Raw genomic sequence first — 21,253 nt, forward strand, 5'->3', positions numbered from 1 at the left:
CAGCTTCAAAGCCCAGCCATCATATCCCAGGCAAACATTCCATACAAGCACACAAACTTGCCTGCATGATCTTCACCTTCAGTGACAGCCAGATATCTCACCCCAGGCTGGACTGGGGGCAGGGAGAGGGCTGGTCAGGAAAATGGAATCGCTTCCATATATTTCCGGAGGATAGCATTCAATCAATCAGGATAGCATATAATCAACAATAAAATCTCAAGAAACACACACACATGCAAAAAAAGAAAAAGGTTCAAGGGAGCAATCTTAACTTCCAGCTGGGAAGCAGCAGGGTTGAATGGAGCAGCACAGTACAGAAGATGAGGGCAAGGGTGTATTTTTTTCCTGAATAACTGTGGCATCAGTTCCAGGCTGGCACAGCAGAGAGGCTGGGATCGGAGCTCTCTGTGGCTGCTGGACTGGCTTACGATCCTTGGCATGCCCTATCCCGGGGGGTGGGGCTTGCAGTAGCTAGTACAGGCAGGAATGCCACTGGTGGTCCACCAAAGCAGGAGCCAGCACAGTGGCAGAGCCCCCTCCCCACTGGTGAAGCTGGGCAAAGGGAAACCTCTGCCCTATCCTAATCCCCTCTAGCAGTACAGATAAGGGGTTAGGGTTAGTCTGTAAAATATCAGTTTCTGATCAGGTGCAGATGTGCAGTAAGTCTCTCCTCAGGATAATCAGATGGCCAGCTTTCAAGACTGTCACAAGCAAGCACAACATGAATTTAGACTGATCGCATCTGAGGGAGAGCCATGGCTCAGTGGTAGAGCACATGCCCCATGTGCAGAAGGTCTCAGGTTCAATCTCTAGCATCTCCAGGACCACATTCACACCATACATTCATTCAATTATTATTCTACTTTAAACAGTCATGGCTTCTCCCAAAGAATCCTGGGAAATGTAGTCTGTGAAGGGTGCTAAGAATTGTTAGGAGACCCCCTATCTCCCTCATAGAGCAATTCCCAGAGTTCTCTGGGAAGAGGGACTGACTGTTAAACCACTCTGACAATTTTACCTCTGTGAGGAGAATAGGGGTCTCCTAACATAACTGGAGATACCAAAGAGTGAACCACCTGGGGCCTTCAGCAGGCAAATCATGTGTTCTTCCTCTGAGTTAAGACTAATCCTCTGTATGAAAAATCTCTTCCTTCAAGAAATGACTAGGTGTATCGTGGCTCCACAATGCAAGGCCCAAGTTTCTGAGAAGTTATAATCTGGATGCAACCAGAACAGACCATCAGTGGTTCAGAACAACTGATCCAGCCTCACATCTGCATGCTTTAACCTTTTGGAGACAGCCCTCCAGCTTCCTGCAAAGGCATTACTTTGGGGGAGAAAACAAAGCTGAGATTCACAGGCCACCCCAGCCGAAAGCAGAAATGAAGTCTGGGAACCAGCTTCAGAGGGGCCAGTTCACATTGCTAAGCTGGAGGAGAAACAGGGACGAGGAGGCAAACAAAGAAGGGATTCACTTCATGATCAAACAAGAGGCTGTTGTTGCTCAGCTTGTTCTGCCCAGCCTTCGGCTGTCACTCAGGGATCCCCAAAATGAGAGACAGGAATGTTGGCAGTTGAATATGAAAATGAAGAGATTGTCCAATGTTCCTCAACAGCTGGGATGCAAATGGACTGCGGCCTCTTGAAAAGCCCACTCTTGCAATCTTCTGTGCTGTGCAGTGGCATTAGCGTTGTTAGGTGACTGATGTGTAGATGGCCATGGGTCAGGGGACAGAGTATCAGACTGGGAAATGGGAAAGTAGAGTTCAGTTCCTCACTCAGCCATGAAGCTTACTGGGCGACCTTGGGCCAGTCATGGTCTCTCAGTCTAACCTTTCTGACAAGGTTGTTGCGAGGATAAGATGGAGAGAAGGAGAGCCCTGTATGCTACACTGATCTAAAAAAGGAGAGGTGAAGAGCCCTTGAAGTTGCTCATTCACAGTTTATGGGGAAGGGCCATAGCTCAGTGGTGGAACGTCTACTTTGCATGAAGAATGTCCCAGGTTCATCTCCCAGCATCTCCAGTTATTGCTGTGAAAAACGTTTGCATGAAATCCTCAAGAGAGCCTCTGCCGGTCCTTGTAGACCAGTGGTTCCTAGACTTTCCCCCCTATGGACCACTGGAAAATTGTTGAGGGTCTTGGTGGGCTACTTATTATTCTGCCTGTTGTAGCAACTGTAAGGTAGTTATTTGTTTATTTGTTTATTTATTACATTTATATACCACCCCTTAGCCGAAGCTCTCTGGGCAGTTTACAACAAATATGTTATATGGTAACAACATCTTGGTATGGTACTAGATGCTGCATTATTTTTAATTGTATTTTTGCAGCCATGCCACGAACCACCTGAATAAAGCTCACAGACCATAGTTTGGGAACCTCTAGTATACACAGTCAATACTGAGCTGGATGGACCCATGGCTGACTTGGTATAAAGCAGCTTCCTATGTTCCTAGTGAGAAGCACCCTGGACAGCAGGCTGAGCCTGGTCACAGTCTTCCCCATTTTAGTGAAATGCAGTTCTATTTACATGATAGTAATTATGCCTATGTCTATGGCCATACTACCCTGAACACCCCTGATCTCGTCTGATCTCGGAAGCTAAGTTGGGTCAGGCCTGGCTAGTACTTGGATGGGAGACCGCCTGGGCATACCGGCTGCCGTAGGCTTAGAGGAAGGCAATGGTCAACCACCTCTGCATACCTCTTACCATGAAAACCCTATGAATGTATCCAAAAAAGATTCATAGGGTCACCATAAGTTGTAATCGACTTGAAGGCACATAACAACAACAACAAAAATATGCCAACATTTGCTTCTATACAGAAAAATAGCATGTGTAAATTTTATGCAAATCCAAGTTCCTTTTTGATGATGCATTTTCTCTTTGTTACATAAGAACGTAAGAAGAACGCAGCTGGATCAAGCCAATGGCCTATGTAGTCCAGCATCCTGTTCTCACAGTGGCCAACCGTATGCCTATGAGAAGCCCACAAGCAGGACCTGAATGCAACAGCAGCCCTTTCCCCACTTGAGATTCCCAGCAACTGGCATTCAGAGGAACACTGCCTTGGACAGTAGAAGTAGAACAAAGTCATCATGGCTGGTATTCACAATGGCAATGCATATAAATTGTTGTTGTTATGTGCCTCCAAGTCGATTATGACTTATGGTGACCCTATGAATCAGCGACCTCCAAGAGCATTCTGTCATGAACCACCCTGTTCAGATCTTGTACGTTCAGGTCTGTGGCTTCTTTTATGGAATCAATCCATCTCTTGTTTGCATATAAATTATCACTCTAATAAATGGGAGAGGAACCAAGTAGGATAAAAATATAATGAATAAATATCATGGACAGAGATTGGTGAGCAGTGTGGTTTTACTTTGTGCAAAAAAGTCTATTTCCGTCTGAAGATGTAGGTACTATCAGAGTAAATCCACCTCTGGTGATGTGCCACTTCAGATTGCAGGGGGGAGTGTACATGATTGAATGCGGCTCTCTGGTGAGAAGGGATTAGACCCACTACAGAAAAAACTCATCAGCAGGTGGGGGGGCGGAGTTCTAGCCTATCACCCTAACATTGCTGTTTTATTTATTTATTTATCTAGCAACATGTATATACCGCTGCTTACTTGACAGAAAACCTCTAAAATATATTTTTAAGATAGATAGATAGATAGATAGATAGATAGATAGATAGATAGATAGATAGATAGATAGATAGATAGATAGATAGATAGATAGATAAAAGAAAACATTTTAAAAAAGGTTTTATCAAAATATAAATAAAATTGGCAATTTAAGAACAATTTTATGTAATAAAATTTGCATGACCATTTCCCCCCTAGGCTTTTCATGTCACAAGATGTACTCATCCCCAACTGCAGTGGGGCAGCCCAGAGAAAGGGAAGTTTATTTTATTGTATTTATTATTCATTGTATTTTCTGCCCTTCCTTCCGAAACGAGCCCAGGGCAGCAAACCCAGAGCTTGGAAAAGTTACTTTTTTTGAACTACAACTCCCATCAGTCACAGCCAGCATGGCCACTGGATGGCAACTGAGTTGTAGTTCAAAAAAGTAACTTTTCCAAGCTCTGGATAAAACACTAAAAACATATTTTTAAAAATAAACAAGCAAACAACACACAGAGTTAACTTATCGGTCAGACTTCCTATTCATTCAGCCCAGTATTGCCTAATATGACTGGCAGCAGGTGTGTGTCTTTTCCAGAGTCTCAGGCCAGTGCCTTTCACATCACCTGTTACATCAGGTCCTCCAGATATCACTGGACTGCAACCCCCATCAGCCCCAGCCAACAAGACCAATAGCTGGGGATGATGCAAGTTGTAGTCCAGCAGCATCTGGGGGGGTCTCAGGCTCCTTCCCCTCTCTGTGCTTCACAATCGTTTATAACTGTAGATGCCAGGATTCATCCTGGGACATTCTGCCACTGAGCCACTGGTCCATCTCCAGCCACAGGTGAAAAGTAGGCCGAATTTCAGTGCTGACTCACAGGATTACTTGTTGCACCTTGACTAAATGGCTATAAAATGATCAGATCTTGAGTTTCTAACATAAGAAGAGCCTGCTGGAGCAGGCCAGTGGACCATCTAGTCCAGCATCCTATTCTCACAGGTGCCAACCAGATGTCTATGGAAAGCCCGCATGCAAAACCTCAGCACAAGAGCACTCTCCCCTCCTGCATTTTCCAGCAGTCGGCATTCAGAAGCATACTGCCTCCCATGTTCTGTGGAGGCAGAACATAGCCACCATGGCTAGTAGCCTCCATGAAGTGTCCAATCCTCTTTCAAAACCATCCATGTTGGGGGCTATCACTGCCTCCTGCGGGAGTGAAAACAAGAGGTGGAGAAATGTTCCCCTCTAGATGTTGCTGAACTACAGTTCCCATCAGCCCTTGCAACAAGCATGGCCAGTGGCCAGGGATGCTGGAAGCTGTAATTCAGCAACATCTAGAAGGACAAAGGTTCCCCACACCTGATGGGGGGGGAAGTTGGGCTTTCTCCTTACCTTGACCACACACCTGTAACGTGATGTGATTTGCAAGCATTATGCAGAAAATCCAGACATAACCATGAGCCAGCATGATGATGATGACCTGAACATGTATAAAGAAAAGCATCATGAAGACAAAGCACCTTTAACCTGTGCAAATGTACAGTACTCCAACAACAGTGTTTAAATTATGAAATGATTTTCTGGGGTTAATCCTGACTGGACATCAAATGATGGCCGTGGTTAGTCAGTGCTGAGGACCAACATTAACCAGGGCTGGCCCAAGACATGTTGCCACTTTAGACAAAGGGCAACAGGGCAGTGTTTCCCAGTCCATGTGCCATGGGCATCCACAAGGGCATGGGCAAGTGACGCAGTTGCCTCCTGGATGAACCATAAACCCCAGATTCCTAGCTTTCATTTTTTTAAAAAAAGGAGTAAGTTTCTAGCATTTCTAAAACCAGAGATAATATCATTTATTATGATAGCATTGGTGTGTGTCTGTTTTGTTTTTAGAACTGGCTGTCTTTTCACAAGTACTGTACATCATATTTTTCCTTAAAATTAAAGACTTTGATGTGGCATTGTGGTATTTATTTGATTGATGATGGTGACTAACTTGGTCTTCACCCTTAGGTCCCAGGGCAGGTCACAACAACTTAAAATACAACATTCAAAACAGCTTGAAAATAATTCCGATCACAAGAATACGGTGGGCCCTAGAAAGATTCAACTCAAGGGTCAAAGGCTAGGGTACAGAGGTGTCTTCAGCCTACACTGAAACCTAAATAGCTAAGGTACCAAATGCATCTCTGTGGCAAGGGAGTTCAGCAACTTAGGGGCATCCACAGAGAAAGGTCCTCTCCTGGGCTACCACCACATGAGCTTATGAGGGCGGTGGAAGTACCAAGAGGGTCCCCTTCAACTAATCCTAACACCTGAGAGGGTCTGTAGGGAAGGACGTAATTTTTCAGACACTTGGGGCCTGAGACGTTTAGGGCAAGTGTGGGGAAAATGTAGCGCTCCAGATCTGAAGTACAACTCCCATCATCCTTGGCCATTGGCTATGCTTGCTGGGGCTGATTGGAGTTGCAGTTCAGTAACATCTGGAGGACCAAAAGCTCCCTCACTCCATCATTTCTATTCTAAATATCCCTCCCCCACAATTTTCGGAGACTAATGAATGCTGAGGGTTTTCTGATGCTCTAGGGAATTTTCCGGCTGATAGAATTGACGGTCCTGTCGAAACCCTGGCCACACTGTGGAATACAGAAATGGCCCGGGCAGTTGACACGATCGCCCCGGTGCGCCCTCTCCGTTGCAGAACTCAATTGGCTCCCTGGTTTACCCCGGAGCTAAGAGTGATGAAGCAAGAAAGGAGACGGCTTGAGTGCAAATGGAGGCGAACTCCCGACGGCTGTAATCATGCACTTGTGAGGGTCTCTACCAAACTCTATGTGAAGGCAGTGAGAGCAGCAAAGAAGCAATACTTTGCTGTCTCTATTCAGTCATCTCTTAACCGCCCAGCAGAACTTTATAAAGTTGTCCGGGGACTTTTACACTCTGGTCCCCAGGACGCAATAACACCATCAATTGCCCGCTGTAATGAGTTTGCGCGACACTTTCGTGATAAGATCATGAACATCCGCCGGGACCTTGACTCCATTATTGTAGCAGTTGATCCTAATGAGGTGTCCAGAGCACAGTCTTGTCCTGTTTTACTGGATGAGTTTCAGTTGGTACAGCTTGAGGATGTGGACAAGGTGCTTGGACAGGTGCGGGCGACCACTTCTGCTCTGGATCCTTGCCCCTCATGGCTAATAAAAGCTAGCAGGAATGGAACAGCCGGCTGGGCCAAGGAGGTGATTAATGCCTCTTTACGAGAGGGAGTGGTCCCATCCTGCCTGAAACAGGCGGTGGTGAGACCGCTCCTAAAAAAACCCTCCTTGGACCCTGATAATTTGGACAACTATAGGCCGGTAGCAAATGTTCCATTCCTGGGCAAGGTCCTAGAGCGTGTGGTCGCTCGCCAACTCCAGGCTCTCTTGGATGAAACTGATTATCTGGACCCATTTCAATCGGGCTTTCGGCCGGGGTTTGGTACAGAAACGGCCTTGGTCGCCCTGTATGATGACCTCTGTCGGGAGAAAGACAGAGGGAGTGTAACTCTGTTGGTTCTCCTTGATCTCTCAGCGGCGTTTGATACCATCGACCATGGTATCCTTCTGGAGCGACTTACGGATTTAGGAGTGGGAGGCACTGCTTGGCGGTGGCTCTGCTCCTATCTCGGGAATCGTCTCCAGAAGGTGATGCTGGGGGAACATTACTCGAGTCCCTGGGTACTCCAATATGGAGTCCCACAGGGTTCAGTTCTGTCCCCCATGCTTTTCAATATCTATATGAAGCCGCTGGGTGAGGTCATCAGGAGTTTTGGAGTGCGTTTCCAGCAATATGCTGATGATACGCAGCTCTACTACTCCTTTTCATCTTCGTCAGGTGAGGCTGTTGATGTACTAGACCGCTGCCTGGCCGCGACAATGGGCTGGATGAGAGCTAATAAACTGAAACTCAATCCTAACAAGACTGAGATGCTGTTGGTGGGAGGGCCCTCTGCCCAGATGGTTGACGTTCGACCTGCCCTAGATGGGGTTACACTCCCCCTAAAGGAGCAGGTACGTAGTTTGGGGGTCTTATTAGATCCGCTCCTGTCACTTGAGGCTCAGGTAGCCTCGGTGGCACGGAATGCATTCTACCAGCTTCGGCTGGTAGCCCAACTACGACCCTATCTGGACAGGGAGAATCTCGCCTCAGTTATCCATGCTATGGTAACCTCTAGATTGGACTACTGTAATGCACTCTACGTGGGGCTACCTGTGAAGACGGTTCGGAAACTTCAGCTAGTGCAAAATGCTGCGGCCAGAGTTCTCACTGGGACAAAGAAATTTGACCATATAACACCTGTCCTGGCGCAGCTGCACTGGCTACCGATATGTTTCCGGGCCAGATTCAAAGTGTTGGTTCTTACCTATAAAGCCCTAAACGGCATCGGACCGCAATACCTGGTGGAACGCCTCTCTCGCTATGTACCTACCCATTCACTACGCTCGACGTCGAAGGCCCTTCTCCGGGTCCCAACTCATAAAGAGGCCCGGAGATCAACAACTAGATCTAGGGCCTTCTCGGTGGTGGCCCCCGAACTATGGAATGCCCTCCCAGACGAGATACGCCTGGCGCCTTCTTTGTTATCTTTTCGGCGCCAGGTAAAAACCTACCTTTTCGCCCAGGCTTTTTAAACATTTTAAATTTAATTTTAAACCTAATATGGATTTTAATTTATAAACTCATGGCAATTCTATTTCGGATTTTTATCATGTTATATTTTTCACACTTGCTCATATTTTAATTGTGATTTTATTTGTTGTACACCGCCCTGAGAGCTTTCTGCTATAGGGCGGTCTAGAAATGTAATAAAATAATAATAAATAATAAATAAATTTTCATAACCATGAGAAAACATTCCTAAGAAAGCTGACGGCCGTAGCTAACCCTTGATGACAATTCTAGCCCTGTCTACTCAGCAGGAAGCCCTGCTGAATTCATTGGTTGCAAGCTGAGTATTCCATTCCACCCCATTCTGTGAGGAGGACCTAAAGGAACAGGGTTCAGGTCCCCTTTCAAGCCATGCAGTTTATTGTGATCTTAGGCCAGTCTCAACCTAACCTACCTCACAGGGTTATTGTGAGGATAAAATGGGAAGGAAGAGAAGCATGTGCACCACCTTGAGCTCCTTGGGGGAAGGGTGGTATATATAACGGGTGCTGCCCTTGGCTCCTCAGTATACGTGATAGAGATACTCTTTGCAAGCTCAGAGGCACTTCAAATTCACATTTGACTTCAAAAGAGGAAACTTCACAAAAATGAGGGGATTGGTAAAAAGAAAGCTGAAAAACAAAGTCCAGAGGGTCACATCACTCGAAAATGCTTGGAAGTTGTTTAAAAACACTATATTAGAAGCTCAACTGGAGTGCATACCGCAGATCAGAAAAGGTACCGCCAGGGCCAAGAAGATGCCAGCATGGTTAACAAGCAAAGTCAAGGAAGCTCTTAGAGGCAAAAAGTCTTCCTTCAGAAAATGGAAGTCTTGTCCGAATGAAGAAAATAAAAAAGAACACAAACTCTGGCAAAAGAAATGCAAGAAGACAATAAGGGATGCTAAAAAAGAATTTGAGGAGCACATTGCTAAGAACATAAAAACCAACAACAAAACATTCTATAAATACATTCAAAGCAGGAGACCATCTAGGGAGGCGATTGGACCCTTGGATGATAAGGGAGTCAAAGGAGTACTAAAGAACGATAAGGAGATTGCAGAGAAGCTAAATGAATTCTTTGCATCTGTCTTCACAGTGGAAGATATAGGGCAGATCCCTGAACCTGAACTAACATTTGCAGAAAGGGATTCTGAGGAACTGAGACAAATAGTGGTAATGAGAGAGGAAGTTCTAGGCTTAATGGACAATATAAAAACTGACAAATCACCGGGCCCGGATGGCATCCACCCGAGAGTTCTCAAAGAACTCAAATGCGAAATTGCTGATCTGCTAACTAAAATATGTAACTTGTCCCTCGGGTCCTCCTCCGTGCCTGAGGACTGGAAAGTGGCAAATGTAACGCCAATCTTCAAAAAGGGATCCAGAGGGGATCCCGGAAATTACAGGCCAGTTAGCTTAACTTCTGTCCCTGGAAAACTGGTAGAAAGTATTATTAAAGCTAGATTAACTAAGCACATAGAAGAACAAGCCTTGCTGAAGCAGAGCCAGCATGGCTTCTGCAAGGGAAAGTCCTGTCTCAGTAACCTATTAGAATTCTTTGAGAGTGTCAACAAGCATATAGATAGAGGTGATCCAGTGGACATAGTGTACTTAGACTTTCAAAAAGTGTTTGACAAGGTACCTCACCAAAGACTTCTGAGGAAACTTAGCAGTCATGGAATAAGAGGAGAGGTCCTCTTGTGGATAAGGAATTGGTTAAGAAGCAGAAAGCAGAGAGTAGGAATCAACGGACAGTTCTCCCAATGGAGGGCTGTAGAAAGTGGAGTCCCTCAAGGATCGGTATTGGGACCTGTACTTTTCAACTTGTTCATTAATGACCTAGAATTAGGAGTGAGCAGTGAAGTGGCCAAGTTTGCTGACGACACTAAATTGTTCAGGGTTGTTAAAACAAAAAGGGATTGCGAAGAGCTCCAAAAAGACCTCTCCAAACTGAGTGAATGGGCGGGAAAATGGCAAATGCAATTCAATATAAACAAGTGTAAAATTATGCATATTGGAGCAAAAAATCTGAATTTCACATATACGCTCATGGGGTCTGAACTGGCGGTGACCGACCAGGAGAGAGACCTCGGGGTTGTAGCCGACAGCACAATGAAAATGTCGACCCAGTGTGCGGCAGCTGTGAAAAAGGCAAATTCCATGCTAGGGATAATTAGGAAAGGTATTGAAAATAAAACAGCTGATATCATCATGCTGTTGTATAAATCTATGGTGCGGCCGCATTTGGAATACTGTGTACAGTTCTGGTCGCCTCATCTCAAAAAGGATATTATAGAGTTGGAAAAGGTTCAGAAGAGGGCAACCAGAATGATCAAGGGGATGGAGCGACTCCCTTACGAGGAAAGGTTGCAGCATTTGGGGCTTTTTAGTTTAGAGGAAAGGCAGGTCAGAGGAGACATGATGGAAGTGTATAAAATTATGCATGGCATTGAGAAAGTGGATAGAGAAAAGTTCTTCTCCCTCTCTCATAATGCTAGAACTCGTGGACATTCAAAGAAGCTGAATGTTGGAAGATTCAGGACAGACAAAAGGAAGTACTTCTTTACTCAGAGCATAGTTAAACGATGGAATTTGCTCCCACAAGACGCAATAATGGCCACCAGCTTGGATGGCTTTAAAAGAAGATTAGACAAATTCATGGAGGACGGGGCTATCAATGGCTACTAGCCATGTTGGCTGTGCTCTGCCACCCTAGTCAGAGGCAGCATGCTTCTGAAAACCAGTTGCCGGAAGCCTCAGGAGGGGAGAGTGTTCTTGCACTCAGGTCCTGCTTGCGGGGTTTCCCCAGGCACCTGGTTGGCCACTGTGAGAACAGGATGCTGGACTAGATGGGCCACTGGCCTGATCCAGCAGGCTCTTCTTATGTTCTTATGTTCCTGTTTACCCACAGCTAGGCTGAGGTTGGAAGCATCAGCGAGGAGACCAGAAGACAAGCCTCAGGCTGTTTGCATTGCACGGCAAACAACAAAGAGTAAAGAGTGCAGAAAACCCTCTAAGCAAACAAAATAAATGTAGCAGCATATCTACATGCACAAATATTCAAAAATAAGAAAAATAAATGGAAGAAAGAATGCAAAATGAATAACTATCCATATCTTTTCTTCAACTGTAGCAAATTAGTTCTACAGAAACAGGACCTCAAAAAAATTGATGCACATTTTTATAAGTTTCTGTCCACGGAAATCTTTAGTAAAAAGCAAAAGATTTTTGCGATTTGAAAAAAACCAGAGAACACCCTTTATAAAGCAACAAACCAGAGCTCAGCAGCAGCGCCTGTTATTTAACTTAGGGTGTCTCAAGAGTTTGGCCAGGATCACTTTGCTGAGGTTAAAAAGGAAGAAGGTGCCTTGCAACGTTTCATCTGGTTGCCGAACCAGACCCTTGATGTTAAAAGCAAATATCATGGAGGAGGCGCGTCTTTATTTGCCCAATGCATCATGGTTGTAATCAATGCAAATGAACCCTCCCAGGCTCATCTCAAGTCTCTGTCCCAAGCGCAACAGGCTGACGACAAAGGATCATTGAAACTGGTCTGCTCTTGCGCCTTGGAGTCCTTCATGCAGAAATCAGCAAGTTAAACTTTTCATGTTTTGGATAAATTGTAAAAAAAAACCCAGTTGTTGCAGATCAAATATCCGTTAAAGGCATATTTAAAAGGGGTCAGTTCACAAATCTGTGCATTCAGTGGCATCACTAGGGTTGGTGTCACACAGTGTGGTAACTCATGGTGTCACCCCCGCGTCTGTCTGTCTCGCGGGCCTCTGACCACCTTGCTTTCCTGGGGGGGCAAGAGGGAAGCTGTCCTCTCCCACCCCAGCGGGGAGGGCTTGGGGTGGCCCCCGAACCAGGCTCCTTCCTCGAAGACCTCGGTCTGGGGGGGGCTGCACCCTTTCAATCCAGGCCTTCCCTTGCAGGAGGCAACCAGACTGGGCCTGGCCTCGACGGGGTGGCCGGGAAGAGCCCTTGAGGTCTCTGGGTGCTTGCCGGGGCTGGGCCATGGGCGGGCCTCCATTCTGCCTGCCCAGGCCGCGCAAGCACATGGTGGCTGGGCCTGGCCCGGAGCTGAGCAGCCAATGGGCGCCACGCCTGACATGATGTCAGAGCAGCGCAGAGCCTTGCACTGGGCTGGGACTACAGCGGCTCCTGCCCAGATCATGGCTCCTCCCGCTCCTTCTCCTCCCAGTTGCCTGGCCTTCCCCTCCTCCAGCACTCTCGCTCTCTGGCTCGTGCTCCCGCTCCCATTCCTCGGTCCCCGGAGCAGCAGCTGCCACCGCGCCTGCCACCTTGAGAGGAGCACTCTCAGGCCAGCCCTGACACGCACCCAGCCCATCCAGCCGGCCCGTCAGCGCCCTGCCCCGTGAAGGGGCGGATCTGGGTGTCACCCTCCTCATGGTGTCACCTGGGTGCGGTGCGCACCCCCTGCACCCACGTAGTGATGCCGCTGTGTGCATTTTATGTATGCTTCCCATAATACATGCAGTTTTGTACACATTGGTTTGAGAACTGCATTGCAAAATTCAGAGACATACAAATTTTGAAGGATAATTCTGTTTTGGGTTGCATATTGGTTCAAAACATGTGAATTAGTTTCTCATTAAAATGCAAACTAAATTGGATTTCTCCCCCTTCTTAAGCCCCAAACCCCAGTCCTGAACTGGACACACACACATACACACTCCAGATGTTGTTTAGTAAGTGAAAACCAAGCACACATGGCCAATCACATTGTCTAATTTGGTCCAAAGAGATGTGACCTCCAAGAATACCCACAAGATATTTTAAGAAAAGTGGTCATGAATATTGTGCAGAAGAAAGAATTCACTCTCCATCACAGGCGATTGATTTCCTTAAAAAGAAACTTGGTTTCAGAATCGTAGAATTGGGAGGTGTCTTAGGGACCATCTGGTTCAGCCCTCACTCAATGCAGGATCTACAGTGCAGAATGAAACAACAACAACCCTGACAGATGGCTGTCCAGCCTTTTCTACAGCCCTGTGAAGTTGGCTGGTATTATCCTATTGCAGATTTGGCAGCTGAAATTGTGTAAAGCCATTAAGGGAGTTTATAACTAAGGGGACATTTACTTTGGAACCAGGGACTTAGGAGTTTACAACTCACTCACATCATCACTACACTAGGAAAGTTCAAGACTCATTCTTTGCTCTCAGCTCAACACTCACACCAGATGCTAACAGAGCTAAAACACCGTGATAGCAGGCACACACACACACTTCAATTCCCGACCCAACATTGCAAAATGCCACAAAACATACACAAACATCAAATTTGAAAAGGATTGTAAATTGTGAATAAGGATCTGTCACAAACCTGGAGTCTTTCAATGAGTGAGGTTCTTCCTGAAGCTGGCTGGGAGGGTGCAAAGAATCTGAATACATTCTTGATATCTGAGGAAGGAAGCCAGCAATGACTCTGCTGCCTTTGAGCTTTTTTCTTTCCCATTTTTTTTTTGAGAGAGAGTGTGTGTGTGTATAAGATTTCTTGCCCAGATGTCAGAACTACGCTCTGTGTGTGTTTGTGTGTGTGTAAGCAAGAGAGAGTTTGCAGAATGCACAACCAATTTAAAAAATGCAAAAGATTGCATGAAACATCAGCAATACACTGCAAAAACAAAACATTTATTCTCCTGTTCCTCACCCGGCAGAATATCTTCAGGACTTAGATACTCAAAGTGGCTTGTTAGACAGTCAGTCCATCAGGGTGTTGAGTTTATACATTTCATTCTTCCAGGCTTGCATTTGATCTGGGATCATAAACTTTAGAGCCTACAACCTATGAGGAAATAAGTGCACAAAATTGCATACCCAACTTCATCAATACACTGCAAAACATCTAAACAAATACAAATAAATGAGGGGGATAGGACAGAGAGAGACTGTATGAAGATGGAGTCTCTCACTCCTCAACCTGAAGAAGAGCTTCATCACTTCTTTTGGCCAACCTATCAGGGTGCTGAATTTCCATATTTTCATCTTCCAACATTATGCTTAGGCTCGGTTTCATTAATTCATAGATAACATCGTCATTAATTTTGTAGAGTGACCCATGAATGGAAGAATTTACTTCCAAGGAATATTGAGGAGATCAGTGAGGATAGCCACAGCCTATACTTGGATCTGGTGATACGTTAGCGGCGTGCATAGAACCTATATAATACAACGGCCAGGACAGGGAGAAGTGTGAAGGTCATTTGGACCAAAAGATCCCTCCATAGTACAAAGCTGGTATGGTTTGATGTATTGAGCTGGTTTGGGACAAAAAGACCACATTTCAAAGCCCTCCTGGGCTGTGATATACCTCAACCTAATCTACCTGTCAGACTCGCCAGCATAAAAGCACAGATCCATGTAAGGAAAGGTAGAACACCTTCTTTGCATGCAAAAGGTCCCAGGTTCAGTCCCATAGAGCCTCCTGCCTGAAACCCTGAAGAGCTGCTACCAGTCAGTGTAGACAATACTGAGCCAGATGGTACAATGATCTGACTCAGTATAAGACACCTTCCCTTTTATTTTGCCATGAGAAGAATTAATGCCATTATATTGTTAATTGCTTTGGGATGTCTCACGGAGAGCGATTCATAAATAAAAATACTAACTGCAACAATAGAGGGGAAAGGCAAAATACGAATGTGATTTGGGTGAATATTCAACATCCTTGAATGTTTAGGCAGTGTCTCACAAGCAGGGAGGCGGAATCAAGAACTGAAGTGCCTTACACCAGAGGTGACTGATCTTCCTGTAGGTTAAGCATCTGTAAATATGGTAAGTGCGGGTCTATTAGGTGATGTATGGTAATTGACTGAGAGAGAAAGGGGAAGTACATGGATTATGATTGGCTGAGTGGCTGGCTGGCTGAAGGTATAAATGGAGGTTTGTGAGTGATGAGGGGGAGAAGTTGTTGAGTTGGTTGGAGTGAGGTCATTTGGTGAGGGTTGGTTGGCAGAGTTCTGAGGGAAGTGGATTGTATTTGGCTGATATTTAAAGAGTATATATATGAACAGAAACATAAAGAGTGACCATATATGAAACCATATGCTTGTGAAACATTCCTAAAGTAATCTTGTTATTTCCTGTTGTTAGTAAATAAATACTTATTTGGTTTACCAAAGGCCTGATCCTTGTCTGGGGGAATATACAGACCAGAAGGGAGGGCAAGGTAATTACCAAGGCTGAACAGAAACTGTATCTAATGGTGGTAGCGGTGAAGGGAGATATTGTAACAAGTCCAGTATCCAGAGCAACCCAGAGTTGTATGCTTTATATATAAAGATACGAGGGGGTTGGGAACAGCATAGGCACACAGTCACAAAGTAACAAGCTATAGAGAGACTTAGGCAAAGTCTCTGGGAGTATTGGTTACAGGAAGTGACAGGTGGTGCTGCCTAGCAGTGGGATCTAGTGAGATCTGTGCTAGAGTGGAGTGAGAAACCATATAAAGGACGGTCCTGACTTGTGGTGTCCCTGGTGGTGGCTAGTGAAAGGCAGTAGCCACAAGCAGGTGGGAACGTGACAGGAAGAACCAGGGAAGGACGTCACAGTGACCTCTGGGAACGTTTTCTGAAGGTGCCGTAAACACAGTGGGCAAGCCCTATTTGGTGCCAGCTACATCAGATTGGAAGGGCTGGAAGAGCTGAGGATGGAGAAAGCATAAACACAGCTGGGAGGCATCTAGGGCTCCTCCAGACAACCTGTTTATTGAGCATTCACCCTGATTTGTTGGCACAGAGGCTATATGCCTTCCCATCAATTGCTCGATATCCTTTTCAGGGCATTCTCCCATCATTATCCTCAATGCAAGAAGTCTACACACACACCCCACTGCAGCCATTTTGTGACTGTCAGCCATGGCCCTTTCTCAAAATCCCAAGACTCTGGGGAGCTGCTGCCAGTCAGAGTTGAAAGAACTGAGCTGGATAGACCAAAGACCTGACTCAATAAGACCCAACTGGAAGCTAGTGTTGTTCCTGTCTACCTGTTCTCTCCCATATCCCATCCGTGTCCCCGGATTCACATCATGCTTCCTCCTTACAATTCCCCCCCCGCCCCCATATCGCTATACATGCATTGATATGAATGGCAAGCCAAACTTGATTACAAAAGCCTGTTCATTAAAAAAAACTCTGAAATATCCACCTAATTATTTTCAATTGGCAAAACAGCGTAGGGCTTTGAGGATCAATGGGTGCTTCCATGTTGAACAAGCTTGGCCAGAATATCATCTTGATTCAGTCTGGAGTAGACATACATCATCTCCGACTCAAGCACCAACAAGTCCCCATTGCTCTGAACATTTTATAATAAAGGGTTGCTATGGTTAATAACAATAATCCCTGTTCTTGGCAGAGAGTTGTATTAGTCTCCCACTCTGGGGAACGAGAAGTGCAGATATCTTCATAAAACTTACAGAACCAAAGCCAGTGCCTTTGGGTAGCCTTCTGGCTTGCTATCCTGAAAGGGGCAACAGCTAACTCCTAGGTAGCCTGTAAGTATTTCAGTGGGTGATGCAGTAGCTGGGGTCAGTTGGTTGGGGTCACATTCTCGCTAGCAGCTTCCTGTGGCCTGGTGTCCTCCAGATCTTACGGACTACAACTCCCATCTGCCTCAACACAGCAGAGCCAATATCAGAAGAACTGCAAAAGGACATGTGGAAGAAGGCAGTCCTTCAGGTTACCTGGCCCAGTTGTTAGGTCTTTGAAGAAGCGATGGGGAACCGGCAACCTATGGGCTGGATTCAGCATGTATGGCCATTTGGATCAGCCCTCCAGCATCTCCTGGGCCTGGACATTCCTTGGCAATGGTCCAAACAGGATCATAACAAAGCCAGAACTTTGCTCTGGAGCTTCTGCTCTGAGCAACAGATGAAGAGAGATTAAGGGAGAGTGTTGCACTGGAGGAGATTTCCAAATGGCAGGGATGAAGGAAGATGACGATGCTGGAAGACTGCATCCAGGCAGGGGAAGAGCATCTGTTTGGCATGCAGAAGGGTCCTGGTTCAATCACTGGCATCTCCAGGTAGGGCTGGGTGAACTCCCTATCTGAAACCCTGGAGAGCTGCTGCCAGTCAGTGTAGGCAATACTGAATTAGATGGGCCAGTGTCTGATTCAGTATAAAGCAGCACATGGAGGCTGGAGCCCTTTGAAGTGACAGTTCCCAAAGGAGTATCCTCCTCTTCACCACTGCCCAGCTGTTTCCCGAACCAGCTCAGCAGAGGAGAAATTTAGTAGTAGTAGTAGTATTTATATCCCACCCTTTCTCCCAAACAGGAGCCCACTAAAAACACTCTAAAACATCTTAAAAACAGACTTTAACATATATTAAAATATATTAAAATATATTAAAACAAAACATCTTGAAAAACCATCTTCAAAAAAACAAAAAAGCTTTTAAAACATCTTAAATAGCAATTCCAACACAGACACAGACTGGGATAAGGTCTCTGCTTAAAAGGTTTCTTGAAAGAGGAAGGTCTTCAGTAAGTGCTGAAAAGATAAGAGAGATGGTGCCTGTCTAATCTTTAAGGGGAGGGAATTCCAAGGGTAGGTGCCACAACACTAAAGGTCTGCTTCCTATGTTGTGCAGAATGGACCTCCTGGTATATACTTTGCCTTATATGCATTGTTCTGCATATTGCTTGGCTGGGAAACTGCATTGCAAAATCCAGGGAAGCGCAAATTTCAAAGGATGGCTGGGGTTTTTTCAGTTCAGGTATTGGTTCAGAAAGTGAAAACTAGGTAGGTTTCCATTTAAATGCGAACTGAACCGAACCCTCAACCCTACTGGTGAGTGCTATATGTGTGTGAGATAGCCTTTGTGCATTAAGAGTGTGAGCTTGTGAGAATGTGCTATGTAATGTGGGTGCAAGAAGTGTGTGTGTGTGTGAAGGTATGGGTGGGTGGGGTTTGTGCATTGAATGGGGGTTTGGCCCGGCTCACTTTGTGGTATATGATTCCCCACACACAGGGAATGCAACCCCAGTGGGGGGGTGTAAAGAGATCCCCATCCCTACTTTAAAGTTTAAAACCAGCACTTTGAACTGGCTCTGTTAACAAACTGGAGAAACTCTGGCTGGCAGTATCAAAGTCTCTGGCCTTTGCCATTACCCATTATCTGATCCTTTTAAGTGGAGATGCTGGGCCCTGAGTCTGGGGCTTCCTACACGTGAACCTTGAGCTCTGCATATATCACAAGCATGGTATAAACAATAAACATATTATTAGTATACTGCCTTGTCCATAAAAGTATTCCAAGATTGCTAAAGAGATAGTTGAGACCAGGCACGCATTAATGTTTTTTTTTTGAAAAGGTAGCCTCAAACAGTGCTGATTGATGCTTATTTGGGACTGGTAGGGCAGAACGCAGGGAGGTCAACAGTAGGTGGAGCTAGAGCCAATGGCAGGCGGAGCCAACTGATTGTAGTTTCGTCCCCTTCCTCTTCCTCCCTGCTGAGTTCTACTGGGTCAAAAATAAAACCAAGGAGAAGGAAGCTGACAGCCAGGGCCATCCCCTGGACTGGTTGTAAATAAGAAAGCAGGTGGGCTTGGAGGAACCAAGACTGATGTTAGTGGGGCACTGTCCCATTTGCCCTAATCAACCAGCCTCCACTGGCCTCAGTATATCCACCTGTCCTGCCCATACTCGAGGAACTCAGACACAGCTGTAGTTTTTTTCTTTTATTGAAGTAATAGAAAGTCTCAGATCAGAGCACTTCATGAATCTATCTATGGCTTACTCAGAACTCAGCATCTCTTCTAACTTACTAGGCACAACTTGGCGGCATTAAGACATTGACTCAGCAGCTAACACACACCCCTGGCCCTCTTCTTGCATGCAGCCTGTGTCATGGTTGAGTCCTGAGCTGAGTTTATTGAATCTCCCGCCACATCTGCCTCCTCAACCTGGGCAAAGGCAGGGCCTTGGCTTCAGTGCAGTTCTCTCCCTCTGTGGGGGGAGAGCTGTCTGGTGGCAGCGCAGGTGCAGGGGGAGGTGCCGCATCAGGTGAAGGAGTGAGCAGCTGGTCTGGGGGTCTGTCCTGGGGGGTGTCTGGTGGTGCCCGTCGGCTTCCAAAGCAGGGTCTGCTTCGATGTCTCCCACTTTGCTGGGCCCTTCCCCGATGGGAATGTCCCAGTCAAAATCTTCCTTGCCCCCCTCCTGCGCATCGGTCCACCCCCTGCTAGCATGGCTCATGACAACACCAAAATAAGAAATTGGAGGAAAGCATAGGGACAATGTTTTCCCAGGTATGGGAACTAGAGAACCAGGGTTGATCCATGGTAAATAAAGACAGTTGGAGAGCATGAGTGAGCTAACAGTGCTGAACAAGATATGTTTATTGCACTTTGAAGAATGTCCTTACAACAAACATCTGATAAGCATCTGAACAGAGAGACAAACTAAAATACATTTTCTAAATACCAGGAGCAGATGTGCCTTACTATAGATTTTGCTGCTTGAGCTCAATTTGCATTTTGCATAGCAGAATATGGGATAAGTAATTCCAAAGAGGGATATAAAGTCTACCTAGGAGCCCTCCAGCATCTCAAATTGAAGAGTACTAACTGCCATTGATTTACTCCTGCTTGCTAAACAAAGCCTATCATGATTGGAAATTAATGGCATCTGTCCAGAAATGATTGAATCAAAGGTCACATGGGATGGCTCTCTGACACCGGTTCAGAATTTGTTCCTGGGAAAGGACCATTTAGTTTGGTTAATTTTCTTTCCAACAGAGCTCCTGTGTCTTTCATAGTTGCCCAGATATATAGTAGCTTCTCCTATCCAGTGCCCAAAGCTGTAGGAGAAGAAAGGAATGGGGTGATTTTGAAGGAGGTGGAAAGGTTTCAAAATAGGAGGGGGGGGAAGATACAACATTTAGAAAAAAGGGAATTGAGGGGGACAACATGACAGAGGTGCGTAAAAATTCTGTATGGTGTGGAGAAAGTGCACAGACAACAGTTTTTCTCCCTCTTTGATAATGCTAGCCCTCAAGGACATCCAAAGAAGCTGAATGTTAGAAGAGGACTTCGTGCAGGGTTCATCATTAAAGTATGGAATTTGCTGCCACAAGATGTAGTGATGGCCACCAACTTGAAGGGCTTTCAAAGAGCATGAGACAAATTCATGGAGAAGAAGGCTATCAACGGCTACTAGCCACAATGGCTATGTTCTACCTCCATCATCAGAGGCAATAGGCTTTTGAATACACAACCACAAGTGGGGAGAGTACTGTTGCACTCAGGTCCTGCTTACTGGCTTCCTACAGTTGGCCAGGGGTGATGAGAGTTGTGGCTCAACAATGTATGGAGTACACCCTGCCCTGGAACATCAGTGCCTATGGCTACCCAAGGAATGCATGGCAAAACCTGAAGTTCTAAACCTGGGTTAGCCAACAACCAACCTAGATTAGAATGGTGCCTTCCAGATGTTGTTGGACTCCAACTCCCTAGCATGGTCTCATGGGGACTTAAGGTACTTCTGGGACACATGAACTGGACAACACTATGGGCGATGGGGCTAGGTCTATATGCTTTGTTCTTCCAGCCATAACAGCTTGTGCCTTAACAGTTGCCTGCCTGACATGAGGAAATTTAACAAATAAAGCTTTTTCCCAGCAGGGAGGTGAAATGATAGGGCATAAGAGGAGCATGTGAAACGGGACAGGATGCTATCCTACTTCATTTCAGGGCAACCTATGACCATTGCCCTACTTTTCAGGGGACGTAATGGAGTCTGGCCTAACCATCCCATTTATATAGAAAGAGCCCTGATGGATCAGGCCAATGGCCCATCTAGTCCAGTGTTCTGTACTCACAGTGGCCTACCAGATGCTCCAATGAATGCAACAGCACTCTCCCCTCCTACAGTTTTCAGCAACTGGTATTCATACT

At 45.8% G+C, this 21,253-nt stretch overlaps 1 protein-coding gene, 1 non-coding gene and 1 pseudogene across 2 annotated transcripts in view; 1 reads left to right on the forward strand and 2 right to left on the reverse strand.

Annotated features, from left to right (window-relative positions):
• The window catches only part of LOC133386503 (collagen alpha-1(XX) chain-like), a 46,635-nt gene extending 32,886 nt beyond the window's left edge, over positions 1 to 13,749 (reverse strand). The window contains exons 1-2 of the mRNA XM_061630159.1: positions 13,680 to 13,749; positions 5,035 to 5,122 (exon numbers count right to left, since the gene is read on the reverse strand). Coding sequence (XP_061486143.1) covers positions 5,035 to 5,110 — 76 coding nt within the window. The 5' untranslated portion in view covers positions 5,111 to 5,122; positions 13,680 to 13,749. The remainder of the gene's footprint in view (positions 1 to 5,034; positions 5,123 to 13,679) is intronic.
• Positions 2,553 to 2,671, forward strand: LOC133388092 (5S ribosomal RNA; annotated as a pseudogene).
• LOC133388206 (U5 spliceosomal RNA) lies at positions 11,470 to 11,583 on the reverse strand. Its single transcript, XR_009763688.1, has one exon. It is a non-coding gene; the product is annotated as a U5 spliceosomal RNA (small nuclear RNA).
• Positions 13,750 to 21,253: the final 7,504 nt, after the last annotated feature.

Source organism: Rhineura floridana, chromosome 6 (assembly GCF_030035675.1).
Source record: "Rhineura floridana isolate rRhiFlo1 chromosome 6, rRhiFlo1.hap2, whole genome shotgun sequence".
Lineage (NCBI taxonomy): Eukaryota > Metazoa > Chordata > Lepidosauria > Squamata > Rhineuridae > Rhineura > Rhineura floridana.